This window comes from Calypte anna, chromosome 3 (assembly GCF_003957555.1).
Source record: "Calypte anna isolate BGI_N300 chromosome 3, bCalAnn1_v1.p, whole genome shotgun sequence".
NCBI lineage: Eukaryota > Metazoa > Chordata > Aves > Apodiformes > Trochilidae > Calypte > Calypte anna.
Window position 1 is genome coordinate 20,812,792 of NC_044246.1, and position 15,192 is coordinate 20,827,983.

At 38.2% G+C, this 15,192-nt stretch overlaps 1 protein-coding gene across 2 annotated transcripts in view; it reads right to left on the reverse strand.

The window, feature by feature from the left end:
• The window catches only part of EML4 (EMAP like 4), a 155,434-nt gene that overhangs the window by 24,958 nt on the left and 115,284 nt on the right, over window positions 1-15,192 (reverse strand). For both annotated transcript variants that reach the window (XM_030447726.1, XM_030447724.1), the window contains exons 8-11: window positions 9,427-9,550; window positions 4,712-4,861; window positions 3,181-3,250; window positions 1,743-1,853 (exon numbers count right to left, since the gene is read on the reverse strand). In XM_030447726.1, coding sequence (XP_030303586.1) covers window positions 1,743-1,853; window positions 3,181-3,250; window positions 4,712-4,861; window positions 9,427-9,550 — 455 coding nt within the window. The remainder of the gene's footprint in view (window positions 1-1,742; window positions 1,854-3,180; window positions 3,251-4,711; window positions 4,862-9,426; window positions 9,551-15,192) is intronic.

Genomic DNA, 15,192 nt, shown 5'->3' on the forward strand with positions numbered 1-15,192 from the left:
AAAGGACTTAAAATGTACTTATTCCCATCAACACATTCTTGCACAAACCAGTTGTTTCAAGGATAAGAGTAGAAAGATTTGGAGGAGGCTTTATTTCTTTTCAAGTTGATTGCTACAGTTCAACCACATTCTTGAATAAATTATGAAAACAGAGGTGGCTGAAATTTTTATTCTCAAATACTAACATTATGAGCAGCAATATCCAAATATACATGGCATTTATGAAGTGGAAAGAAACCCTAAAGACAGCATTATACACAGCTGTGTTGGTTAATGGAATTATGTGGTAATAATACAGTTCTAGACACTGCACATTCAATGTTTCAGTCTAGTGAGGAATCATATGAGACTGTAACAAGGTATCAAAATCAGTTTCAGCTGGAAAACAAACTAATAAAAAGTAACATCTAGTCCTCAAAAACTCCTTCATGTTTTGTTTTTAAAATGATGGAACATGTTTTTATTCATTTGCAACAAAATATGTATCTGATTATAAAGTTTTATTGGTTAGTTAGAGGGACAGGAATGACAGTATTCCTCTCACAGTGTTCTATTTTATTTATGCTACTCTCTATATGAAAAAAAAAAAAACCAAAAAGAAAGAAACTTCTATGTACTGACAAGTCAGTATCTATATGTAACTAATTTATCAACATTTCAGTGACAGCATAGACTTTCAATAGGTCACCAAGCAAGCCTGTTGAGTCTTCATCCTTGGATACACCCAGAACCCAGCTGGACCACAGCCCTGAGCACCCTACTCTGGCTGAGCCTGCTGACAGCAGGACACTGGCTGAGGTGATGTCCAGACCTCCCTTCCCACCTCAGCTGCCCTGTGAATGTCTTATTCTATTAGCAACATACAGGAGACATTTTTTTTTTTTTTCCTTTATTTTTTAGCTTTTACATGTACTAATTCTTCTTGCTGGGATTCAAGAATCCCAGCCTGGGTTCTCAGGAGGTCTGATATGCCTTAGTGCTTTGGCAAAAGTACAAAGGCAGTTTTGAGACTAAAATATACACATATTTTACAAAATATAAACTCATTGCCATTTTTGAAATGAGAATTTTATCAGTGCCAAGTAGCTCATCTCCATCTGCTACTGATTTTTCTGATAAATACTGTGGATCCAGTAACAAGACTTTTATTATTTAATTTCAAAAATTATATAAAATATATAAAAGTAGAAGCACAAATTGAACAATTTCTTCCTCATGGAAAAAATAGTACAAGATAATGTTGTTTTTGTTATTTTTTTTCTTTTTTTTTTTTTTTTAATTTCCTGTTGGTTCCACTCCAGCTGTACAAGCAGAGAAGTTAAGCTTTCCGTCAGTATTCACTACAATTCTTCTTCACGAACCTCAATAACAAACTTGTTTTTAACAGCCAAACAAAAAAACCAAGTCCCTCATAAACAAAACCAAACCACCAAACCCAGCACAGACTTCAATTTCTAGTTAAGACTTTCCTTGCCTGCTATCTACCCACTGTGCTACTTTGTTACCACAATTCTACAAGTGGGAAGCACCTTACCACAATTTAACATCTGCAGTTTCCTCCTTTACCAGCTAGCTCACCATCAGCTGCTTTTACTAAGTATACATAAACTTTACTGCCACACTTTGAAGAGCAAAACAGTTGGCTAGACAAGCAAGTGCAAACATACATAGTGATTTCCTTCCTATTTATCCATAGCCCTGGATAAAGGCCAGAACACACGAAGCAATCACACCCCTCTTACCGCTTTTGAGAAATCCAGACACCCCACTCCACGCTCGAAAGTCCCGAGGCCAATAACCTGCAGTGTCACCAGGCTCACAGAGTCCCATACTCTAACATGGGGCTGCAGAGGCTGCAGGAAAAAGCAACAGGACCAACAGAGTCACCAACAGTGAAAGAAGAATCACATGGAGGTGTCAAGGTTTAGTCAGTGCTACTGAATCACAAAGTGCTGCTGACCGAAATGCAGGATGACCCGTGCTAAAGATGCCACTGGATTCTACCTTGAAGCTCAAAAAGGTGAGAGGCAAGACAGTCCTGCTCCCTGTATCTGGGGAACAAACAGGGCAGGGGTGCTGTCAAAGCAAGAAATTAACTATGGTGGCAATTGGTATTTGTGGAAATAAAAAGACTGGCTGTGAAAATCAAACTTCGTCCAACTTAACTTGTTGAACAACTTCGACTGATAACAAAGTGTCATCTTGCATTTCAGACCCCAGACTGAGTCTCCTAACCATCACCAACCACTCAGTGAAAACCTCCATGGTTATAATCCATAGAGGTACTATCTCAAAAATGTGAAACAATCACACACACACACAAAAAAAAAAAAAAAAAAAAAAAGGAAAAGGAAAAAAGAAAAAAAAAGAAAAGAATTGAGTTGGTTTAAGGACAGCATTCACCACAGAAAGTGACCAAAAAAATCATTCCACTGATGGAAAAACAGACCAACTAGCCCTAACTAAAGAGCCAAATGTTAAGTGGAAATCCTAACAATATCTATACAAAAAAACCCCCACATCAATTTCTTACAAATCTAAGAAATAAAATTGAACATCGGAACAAGGGTTATATTTAACCTGCTTCTACACCTCATAGCATCTTTTCCCCCCTCCTCTTTTTTTTTTTCCCCCTCTGTGACTTCATGAAGGTAATACAATTATCCCAATTCTGACAAAGTTCACCAACAGCCAGGGTCAAGAGCATTTAAATGCTCTAACTCTCAAATGAGCAAGTTTGCAGGGAAGCCTGACACAGCATCCATGAAGTCTCTAAGTTGGTTTCCTATTTCATGAGCTTTAAGAGTACAGTGACCCACAGAACTGGTGACTTATTCTCCTCTAGGAGAAGACTTATTGAAAGAAATGTGAGAGAAGTGATGTGATCTTAAAAATCAATCAAGCTTCACATTTGCTTGCAGAATTAGAATTGAGTTTCCTGTGTAACAGATACAGGACTCTATGAGCTTCTGCTCTTCTTGTAGTATGGGTGAGTGCTCAGTTGTTACTGTCTTTTGCTAGAGATGCTGGCTGTTACCTTCAAAACAGCAAAATACCTCATTAAATGCAGTGCATAAAATAATCTGCAAACAGAAGGTGACCATGAGATTAAAAAAACCCAAAACACTTTTTCCTAATTTTCAAAACAAGATACTACTGCTCAACAGCTCTATTACTTACCCTTCCATCTTTATCCACTCCAGCTAACTGTCCTGTTGCAATTCTAATTTTGTCTGGATGAACTGCAAGACTAAGACAGACAGAAATATGACTTGCTTTTGCTGTCATAGATCTTCAAAACTGAGAGGTTGTTTTTGTAAATGCTTTTTCTTTCTCAAAAGAAGCCCAAGAGGACATTTATGATCCTAATCCCACTTTTAATGAGACAGCTTGAATGGCTTTCATTAGACTATTTCATTACACATTGTACTGATGGGTTGATCAAGCTCATCTGATGGCTGCTGGCACACAACCAGGAGTGCCAGAAGTGCCACCTTTCCATGGGCTTTGACAAATCAAAGGTTTGCACTGGACCAGGAGTCCACTGTCACAAAACACTGTCTCACAATGAAACTCCTACATGCAGTCATGTCCTATATTTATAACACTATTAACATATTTCATGCCTAAGCCTACAGATAGCATAAACCTGGGGAAAAAACAGCTGTAAAGTTAGCTGAAGGCTTGTGAACCCAGGAGTTGGGGATTATTGCTGCTTGAAATGAGTTACTGATGTAACTGTACTAATGAAGTTCTCCAGTACAGTGCACTACTAGTGTACATAAAAATCTGCTTTTGCTTATTACGTTTTTTCTTAGGAGCTAAAGTGAAAAAACAGATTTCAGAGTACACATCCTCTTAAGTCCTAGTGCTTTTTTGACTGACCTTGTTACTTACTTTCTCTGTAAAATTACAAATGTGAAAAGCCTGAAGAGGTCAGTGTGATGGACACCAAAACCAGAATTCAGTCTGGCTTTTGGAATGAAAGTGAAGAATACAAGACTGACAGCATTCCTCCCATGGGAAGCAATTACAGTTTTCAAAAGCTCAGCCAAGAGAAAAAGAGGGGTAGATGGCAACTGTTCTCCATGCAGTTACGGTAGAGTTTATGTTCAAAATTAATATATTATGTGCACAACCCTTCAGATTAGAACTGTAAAGTCAACAACTGCCTTTACAGCCACACTGATGCTGGTTTGAGTTTCTCTGCTTCTCTATTTTGTTTTGCAAATAGATTTCTGACTTCCCAGAAACGAGGCATCTATCAAAAAACCAGAAAATGATTGCTCTTGTTTCCCTTTGGTTTCCTAACTCTCCTTTAAAATTACACCTTTTCTGTATCGTTGTATCTCTATCTATAGATATGTAAATCACTGATTCAGAATTATGCTGACAATAATTTTTAATTCCTGGGACATCTATTTAGAATAATTTAGACACAGATTCTTTCTCCAAGCTGGCACTCTTAGTTTGGCTACCTATCCCACTGTTTTACATTTAAGCCCAAACCCCTAAGCTAGCATGGACTGTTTTACCACTGTTCATTTGTACAATGTGTACTACAGTGAAATCTACCAAGACTGATGAAAAGAAAATAACCATAATTATGATATTAATGAGCTCATACATATGATAAGAGAGAATACAAAATACATTTCTGCATTATTACACACACACATTACATATACACATGCAAATGTTATATACTAACCATTTAACACAGTCTGTATGACCCAAGTAGTGTCGCTGAGTTCTTTCCTCATAGTTAAATAGTACCACCACTGATGCTATGAAATATACAATTTCACCAGTAGGAAGGAGGTAAACATTGGCTCGACAGTCTCTTCCACGATACCCATATCTATACATTCATTTTTTTTTTTAAGTCAAGGTTTTCATAATCATTGTATAACAGAAAAAAACCCCACCACAAAACAACTAAAAAATTTTACATTTTTTAAAAAATGGTTCCTAAAGAGCTCTCCTCTCAGCAAACGTACTTCATGTTTTTCCTCAGCAGCTACAGTGTAATTTCAGTAACACATTTTAAAAAAATAAACCAAAACAAATAAAAAAAAAATTACACTTCAGGAAACTAAAGCCCTTAAAAAGTGATGCTCATTGATGTAAAAATAAAATATTAAGGCACACTGAAGTTAAATGAATGCAATGGTGTCATTTTATAAAAATGTCCATGTGAAGTTCCATTAGGTAATAGCAGGACTCGCTGCACTGGCTTAACAATTTTTACAGCAAGAGAGCTGTGTGTATGCACCCCAGGCACCAGAGTATTACTGCCATTTGGCTTTTTAAAACAAGCGTGTGAAAATTCCTAATGTCCTTCAGAAAAAGGCAAACTTCTGGCATAGCAGTTGCCAAGTCCAGGAAATATTTCTTTAGACTGTTTTAGAGTATTTTTAAAACAAATAAAAACTCAAAAGGAACTGACACTGTGAAACATATTCTATCCAAACCTCCCCAAAATATATAAAATGAATTATTTTTGCAGGAAACCTGCATGACTCTTAATGACATTCAGAAGTTTTAAACACTGTGAACCAACCTTGGATAGCACTGACCAAATGTTATTACAACTCATTATTTCTTTGAAACAGGACTAATTTTCTTCATCTAGAAAGTTAATGTGGCTGGCTGATTGCATTTTAGTTTCCAGGGTTGCTATGTACAATTAACATCAAAATTCAGACTTTAACAGTAGCTCCGTAGCCTGAAAAAAGGACTTTTCAGAGACCTCCCTATTTCAGTGCCAATTAATACACCAGCAACAGCAAGGAAAATATGGGAAATACATTAAGAAACTTTACCTACAGGATTCCAAGCCTCAGGCCTTGGTTAATCAGGTAAATAAAAGAAGTCAAAGACCTGCTTGGAGAAGGATGTATCCGTCCCTTTCTTAGAAATGAAAGCAAGCAGAGTAGTCCAAGTCTGGGAGTATCTAAACTAATATCTCACAGCTGACCATCCCACCCCTTCCAATGCCACTCCTCACCACACCACCTTTCCTCTATTGCAGTCCCATTAAACCCCAGGATTTCTGTACCACAGGAACACTGGCAAAACTGAGCACATGCTGAAACTAAGCAGTGGTACAAAGAGGGACATCACATTCGGTTGTCAATGAAATACCCTTTTAAAGAGTAGGGAAAACAAAACAAATTTATATCTTGCTGTCTTCCATTTATTACAAAACAACAGATTGGCTCCCCTGCAGCAGGGATTATTCACTGTCTTGTTTTGTAAATGATATCAAAAGAAATGCTGACACAACACAATGGTGAGGGCAGAAAAAAAAAGCACACCTGTTTCTCCATCACTGTTTACTTTCCCACTAAATTCTCCTCCCTCTTCTCTTTTTAAACACTAATGGAACATAAAAGAAAACTCTGGAATGCCCTTTCATAAAAAACAAACCAAACCAAAACAACCAGACCACTGAACTTTCAAAAATGATGGGCTACAAACCAATGAAAATATTTGTTCTATCCTGAATCATGAAGAACACTATTCTAAATATCTTCTCAGAAGAGAAGAGCAGATCTTGTTACACAATAGGGAGTGTATTGATAAGGATTTATTAAGATTGACATCTTTGAACATTCATCCTGGAAAAGCCTTAATGATTTACACAAACATGCCTTTCCACAGCAGAAAGCTACTACGCAAAGCTAAGGCCAGGTATTGAGGCATCTACCATTGAGCCCCTGCATTCATGAGGCTGCAAAGAACAGTTACATTTCTCAATCTGTTCCTTTCCTTTGCTCCTACGTAATAAAGAGTGGTTGCATTTTTTAGGAGTATGTTTTTCAGGAGCATATCAAGGAATAACCTGTTCTGGGGGAGAAATTTTTTGCTTTCTTCATTCTCTCAAGGGAGAAAATCAGAGGAGCTGTTATTCCACAGCAGTTGTTTCCTTCTCCACATACTGAGAACAAAACAGCAAATATGTTAATACAATAATTGACTGTCTCTACAGAAAAAGAGGTGGCAACTTTGATGACTAATTTTCACTAAATTTCAACATTCATCTTTCAAAGAGATGAGACTGATTCCAACCAGGGAAATTCAGAGATAGTTTTCTTCATATTGTGAATGTTTCTCACAAATTACAAGGACCATTTTGTCACAATATTTGATATGTCTAAAAACTTTTAATTTCTTTTTTGCTTGTTTGTTTTGTTTTTAATTGGCTAAGAACAATCATGGTCCTCATGAAAAATGATCCACTGTACACCAGAATTCAATCGTATATTTACCAATGACTTCAATTATTCTTAGAAAGTAAGAGCATCAGTGCTACAAACTATCTAAAAAATGGACTCAGGAACACTCTACAGTGATTAAGCTTCTATACATTGGAATAAAGATTCTATAAAGTCACTGCCTGTCAACAGTAATCTGCAAGGCAGACAAAAGCTAAGTGTATTCTGGTGAATCTACAGTACTGGGTATCAGTAGCTGAATGTACCTGCAGGACACAGTTAATCTAAAAAGAACACCTCCCTCCTAAAGCAATGAAAAAAAAAAGAGCTCCCCCCAAAAAAACACCACAAGAATCCTTCTGTTCTTGACTTGTAGTTGTTCATCATCGATCAGCATCTTCCAAAACAGTAACATCAAAGGAAGACCCAATTATAAACAATCATCCAGAAGGCAGGAGAATTAAAGGCACTCAAAACAAACCTTACAGATTAAAGAATTCAACACTCAATTGACCTCTGAGTTGTAGATTCCTGACATCAGTAAAATATTCTATGAATCACTGTCCCCATGGCTTTTCAATAAGGTGTGGAGCCTTCAGTTTGCCATTACCCTTAGAAGTTATGTCTGGCTTGCAGATTTCTTCCACTTGCTAAATCTGTGCATGAAGTGTAAGATCTGCTACTGCTGCATCCTCCTATCTCCACAACTGAAAGGTGATTTTGTCTAACTTCAGAGATCAATATTAAACTCTCAAATTTTACAGCCTTTTCCTAATTGTCTTCTTCACCACTGTATCCAAAAGACTCCCTACACTTATAAATATAGTGGTGGGATTCAGGATGACATTTCCTCAGACAGATTCCAAAAACATATGGACAGTGTTTAGACTAGATTTATTTCACTTTAATTAGCCCTCAGCAGGAAACTGGTTTAACCTGAATTTGAGGTCCCTGGACACTAAATTAGTGTGTCCACACTGGGATTTGCACGTACTTAACTGAGGGTGTTATTGCATGCTCAGTTTTCATTAGTCTGAACTCCTCATTGCTGCTGAAAACATAGATCTGATGTTTCTCCATTATGCTAGTTCTAGCCCTTGCATGTTTGTGGGGCAAAACAAATTAACAAGTTGATCGTACTGAAAGTTAATTCCACAAAAAAAGATTGTATTTCAGCCAGATCAGTGAATGACTCAATTCAATCCAATCCACAGTCATTTGAGTGCCACCATAAGCACTCAAGAGCTGTTACAGGAGGAAAGCTGGGAACCACAACTTTGCAAAGCATGAAAAAGAGCTCCTTTTTCCTTCCAGCCAGACATTTAAACCACAGCTTTCCTCCTTTATGGTCTAAGTGTTCACAGTCTCACTGAAAAGTTCAGAGGGCATAAGCTTCACCGCTGCTCCTCAGTACCCAACATTCTCTCTTTTAAACATCTTTAGTTAATAAAGGCAGGAGAAATAATACAGAAAGGTACAGAGAGTAAAAAAGAGGGTCTTGAAATATATGTAAGCTTTAGTCACTGATAGATATGCTGAGGGAGATCCAGGCAGCCTCTGCCTTTTCATCAACATTCCTAAAAACCTTCCTTCTTTCAGCAACACCAGAAGGATCAAACTTATGACTAGTACAACCACACTAGTCCTGCCTAGACATGTCATTTTACTGAAATACCAGGAAACTTACTTATATAATCACAGCTTACTGGAAGAATCTGCAGAGTTGAGGGGAGTGACAGGAAGACACAAATATGTAGCAGAAGCACATCTCTTGTAATTAAGTCTGGAGAAAAATTGTCATCCACACATGTACTACCTCCATTCTTCACATGCTGAATGTATTTAATACATTTAATACATTTTTAATTGAAAACTAACAATGTTCCTGAATGCAAAGCGGGGAGGGAGAGGCTGAAATTTTTCAAACTCAGTAACTCTCCAAAGACACTTATTTCACATTGAAAATAAATTAGTTTCAACAGCAAAACAGAGAAAAAGTATGGCTTTTCTGTGCCTACATATTTTGCAGCTGTACTATAAGGTAGCTACAAACCATTTCAGTTGTTAATGGATTTGAACTTTTTTTCTCCACTTAAAATTAGATTTTATTTCTGAGCAGGTAAGGCACAAGAACAAATTCTAAACAGGAAAAAAAAAAAAAAAAAGGGAAAAGGGAACAGCAAGTAGTTACTGATATCAAGGATACACCCACTCCAGTTTTAACTTTTCAGGAGGCAGCTCTGTCCTAATATCATCATAGTTTTCTACATCAGAAGGAATGAACATTGTGATTGGTCGACCCCGCATGAACATCTTGATATACTCTCCCTCTGTTGAAACAAAAAAGTGTTATTAGTTGTATGGCAAGTTTACATAAGAAGCACAAAAGAAACCAGTAATAAGCATAGGGATGCAAATAACACTTGTGAGATAAAAGAATTACTTTTGAAATGCGAGCTTAGTAAAGGCACAGATTTTAATATTTTTTTAAACAAAACACTAAAATAAACGCGCACAGTGTTAGTTGAATTTGTGATAGAACAGGCTGAGCATGTAACATTTTAGACATGCATATTAAATAACAAAGGCAAATTTCAAATTAAAATCTGAAATGGAATAATTAAGGAGTCATAGAATAACAGGGTAAAGTATTTCAGGTTAAAGGAAACCTTGGGAGGTCTTTATATTCAATCTCTGACTCAAAGGAGCTTCAGCCATGGGGTCAGACTAGGTTGCTCACAGCTTTGTCAAGTTTTGATCTTGTAAACCTCCAAGGATGGAGGATGGCTCAAATTTTTGGCACCTGGCTGTCTAACAGGACTCCCAGGGCCTTTCCCACAGAGCTGCTCCCTGTGCCCAGCCTGTACCCCAGCCAGGTGCTCCAAGCACAGGACTCAAGCAGTTGTCTTTGCCTTATTTTTTGAGGTTTCTGCAGATCCATCCTTCTACCTGCTCAGGTACCCCTGGCTGGCAGCTCTACCATCCAGCATATCAGCCAGGCCCCCTTGGTCTGCTGTTATCTACATCTGCACTGCATTGCCTCCTCCAGGTCATGGCTATATAGCTTATAATTACACAGTACAGATCCTGGACACCCCTGTAGACTCCACTTGTTGCTACTGGCCAGCAGAGTCTGACCCATTAACCATGGCCCTCTGATACCAACCACCCAATTGTTGGTTTTTTTGGTTTTTGGTTTTTTCACACACCTATCTGCCCACCCATCCAAACCATAACAGCCCAGCTAAGACACAAGGATATTGCAGGAAAAAGTGTCAAAAGCTTTGCAGAGGAATACAACCTGAGATTTATTGCAATCAATCTAATTGCATGCTATTGCATATGGCATCATATCCTGAATAATGGAAAGAAGAAACAGCTCCTAATGACTCCAGCTGTAACATTGTCTGTAGCTGTGACAAAATACATGCCCATCCTTGTTGGGGTACCTGTGTACCTCACAAGCCTTTAGGAGTTCCTTTTAAAAAAATATGAGATTATTTTCCACCAGAGAAAACTAGTTATGGGGTAACTTAGTAGTCTGATCAAACACACTAGCTAGCCAGTGCAAAATAAGACATCTGGATTAAGGAATACATGATTGCAACTAGTATATTCAGCACCCTATAGGACTCTGCCCTCTACACCAATAAAATAATTTTCTAACTTCAGAAGACCAGAAAAGCCCTGGGAGACTTTTAGAAGCCTTTACACCCTGCCTACACAGCAAAGCCAGCACTGCATTGATGTTTCACTCTGGTTAAATCAAGCCTCAGATGCACAAGAACAAATGCCAGCCTCCGATGCTGCTGACACAGGAGCTTCTTTTTGAGAAGCACTGATGACAAAGATCCAGATATTTCACAGCAATGAAGTTTTTATTACTGTTCAACTTCTTTTGTAATTACTATCCATTTTTAATGTAACTAATATAAAAACCCTAAAATAACACAATGCTCTGCTGTGTATCTGGAGCCCTGTTATTTGATATTAGCAGGGGATTTGAAAATCACAGCAGAGAAGGAGCTCAATTTCAAACCAAAATGGAATAGTTGAGGACTGGAGTAGAAGAACAATTGTGAATTAACAATAGTGTATTAACAAATCCCTAATCACATTTGCTGCAACCAATACTAAGATGAGATCTAAAATGAAGATCTTGAAACAATTAGTTTTGTATATCTTTCAAAAGACAAACATGACTTCCTATAAATGCCCAGGGAATGCTTGCAAATATTTCTCCAGTTATGTGTGTGTTTATTATTCAGACTACATGAATGTGCCATCCATGTCTTGTATTCCCTAAAAAATCTAAAATTGAAATTATAAGAAACCCAGACTTATTCCCACGGAATTACAGTTTAACAGCTGAAATCAGACTTTGAGACCTAGAAAGACAAGAGGATGCAGGTAATTTCAGTGACAGAAGCAATGCAGACTTTAAAAATAGTCTCTGACTTACATAAACATTTTAGAACATGCATAGATCAAGAAATAATCAAAGTTGTAAGACTGACCTTACTTAAGACAGTCTCTACCCTCCTCTGAATTTGAATTACCCCTACTACAGAAACACATTCTGTCCTACTGCAGTTAGAAGAGAATGATAAGAGAAAAACCCTGTAACTACTTCCATCAGTCAAATATATAAAGTACTCTTGCACAGATTTTGGAAATAAATTCTTGACACTCAAGGTCTTTCTTCTAGAGCCAGACAAGACAGAAAACTGTCAACCATCAGTCTAATGAAAACGTGGTGATTTCAAGGTTATTTAAAAGATGTACTTCTGATCAGAGAGGATTTTATCAGAGTTGTGGGAAATTCTGTGGAATACCACTTCAAATCTAAAAACACTGGAAAGCACGACCTTGGAATAAAGCATTGATGATCCCAGCACTTGCCAAAGACTTTGACAGCATTGAAACACAAGGGAAATATCTATGGTGACCATACTGTTATCTATGATGTGATATGAATATAATATGATATTTGATATGAAACCTATGATGCTCATACAATATTTCCAGTAACTCCTAGCCAGAGAACAAACTACTTCTGAGTTTTAATGGTTTTAACATAATTTGTTATATCAGTGCTCAACCTTAGCTAGGTCAATGAATCCACGTAGCTGACATAAACTAGCTACAAGTATTCTACTACGTGCATGATGCTTACGTTGAAGATTTCACAACACATATGGACAATTTGTTGATTTTTTTTTCTTTTAACACACTACAGTTTGATTTCCTGATGCTTCAAAGTTTTAATTTTTTTTTAATCTCTTAATGAATCAAATCACATAAATATGATAAATTTATCAGATTTATCAAGTTCTCAGAGTTAAAGGAGATGAGTAGTGTGACTCTTTTTTCCACTTCTAGTGTTCTCAAGTCCACTTTCTGGGACAAAGAATTCATTTTGCTTGAATTCTATGTAATTTTTGACCATGATAGCAGTTTTACTCTGTGCTAGAGGTAAGAGAAGGGAGTTTTGTTATGACAGTTTAACACAACTGAAACCCAGTGCAAGAAAACCTAAACAACAACAACAACCCTCAGGCTCCAAAGTGATTCCTGAACAGAAATCATAATAACTGATCAGTGATAAACTAACACATACATAAAGCTTTTTCCTTATTCAGAATAATAATACACCAAAAGTTGAGCCATTTAAGTCCAGTATCAAAGGAACAAATACCAAACAGAAGGAAAAATAGTTGTCCCACTTCTAAAACCAAACAACTCCTCAGAACAAGAAACCCATGACAACACTAGAAAACTTACCTCAGATCAAGTATTAAAACCCAAAAAAATCATTTCCCAGTAGCTTAATTAGAAATAATAGTTAATTTATCAAATGCTCAATGTTTGGTTATATTGCTGAGATATAAAAAAAACAGTGTTGTTACTAGTTTGACATAATGTTTAGATAACTATTCCAAACAAGTAACATGTCTCATTTTTCCAACAGTTCCATCCCTAGCTGGATGCCTGGTGCCCACCAAAGCCGCCGTCTCCCCCCTCCTCAGCTGGGCAGGGGAGAGCAAATATAACAAAAGGCTTGTGGATTGAGATAGGGAGACCATTCAACAAACTACTGCCATGGGCAATTAGGGGAAATTAATTTAATTTATTACGAATCAAATCAGAGAAAAGGAACAAGAGATAATTACCAAATCTTAAAAACACCTTCCCCCCACATGTCTTCTGGCTAAACTTCACTCCCAAATTCTCTACCTCCTCCCTCTCAGCAGCACAGGGGGACGGGGAGTGGGGGCTGTGGTCAGTTCAGGATATGGTGTTTCTGCCACTCCTTCCTCATCAAGGGAAGGACTTCTCACACTCTTTCTCCTGCTACACTGTGGGGTTCCTGCCAATACAGACAGTCCTCCACGAACCTCTCCAATGTGAGTACTTCCCACGGGCTGCAGTTCTTCGTGAACTGCTCCAGCATGGGTCCCTTCCAAAGGGTCCAAAGTAGGTCCAAAACCTACTCCTTCAGGAACAGACTGCTCCAGCATGGGGGACCCCACAAGGCCACAAGTCCTGCCAGCAAACCTGTTCCAGTGTGGGCTTCTCTCCCTCTCTGGTACACAGGTCCTGCAAGGTGCCTGCTCCAGCATAGGCTTCCCATAGGGTCACAGGCTCCTTTGGGGCACCCACCTGCTCAGGAATGAGGTTCTCCATGGGCTGCAAGTGAATATCTGCTTCACCATGGACCTCTATGGGCTGCAGAGGGACACCCTGCCACACCATGGTCTTCATCACAGGTTACAAGAAAATCTCTGCTCCGGCACCCAGAGCACCTCTTCTCCCTTTCCCTTCCCTGGCCTTTGTGCCTGCAGAGTTGTTTCTCTCACACATTCACACTCCTCTCTCTGGCTGCAACTGCTACTGTGCAGTGACTTTTCCCCCTTCCTAAATACATGATCCCAGAGGCCCTACCACTGTCACTGATGGGATGGGATTTTGCCAGAGGTGCATCTGTCTTGAGGTTTGCTGCCACTGTCTCTGTCAGACCTAAGGAAATCTTCTAACAGCTTCTCACAGAAGCCCTCCCTGACCAAAAACTTGCCACACATACCCAATACATCCCCCTCAAGCTTCTGTAGTATGCATTTTACATAGATAAAATAATGCTGGCCAAAATCAAGAGGAACATATTAAAAGTGAACTATTAAAATCTGGTGCTCACACTCTTACAAAATTAAAGTGCAGCACAGCATGAGGGTATTGAAAAAAACCAAACATTAATTTGTGAAAATTGTTGATTGAACACTGAGCATGGCACTTCTGGTTCAAAAAGATCAGTGCAAAAAGAGACCACAAATTTAACATATCACTGCTTAAAACAGTGGGGACAAGCTGCAACTGAAATTCATAGGGATGGAGGCAGCTGCATCTGTTGGACTCTGCAGATGAGAGAGATAAAGAATCTAAGAGGAATTAAATCAGGTCTTTGGCCTTTCTGGGATCTCAGGGAAAAAATTACCTGCAGGGCATTCAGATAAAAATTACTTCTCTGAAAGTCCCCTTTAATGAAAGAACGTTTTTTCCCCCTTCTATTAGCTAGCTACATGCTATTCAAGATTACCTTTGAAGGTACATGTTTAACAAAGTTGTTAGAGAGACACAGGTTAGGTACAACTTGATTAAGCCTCTCCCTACAGAAAAGGAAAGATTCAAAGTAAGAGACAATGCACTGAAAGATTTTTGCCTAAACTGCTTTTCATCAGAATAACCTGTAAGGCAGATACAATATTATGTAAAATTCTTTTGAAATACTAGAGGATGGCAGCATATCAATAAAAGCCATTCTTGAACAGCAACTAATTGCCTGAGGCCAAACTCTGGCATTTGCAAGTCCAAAAACCCCAGCAGTTTAACTCTTTCATAGCATACTGACTCAACTGAATGCTCAAGAGCATCTGACTGACTCATTCCTGAATTCTCACAATTCCCAGGGTACAAG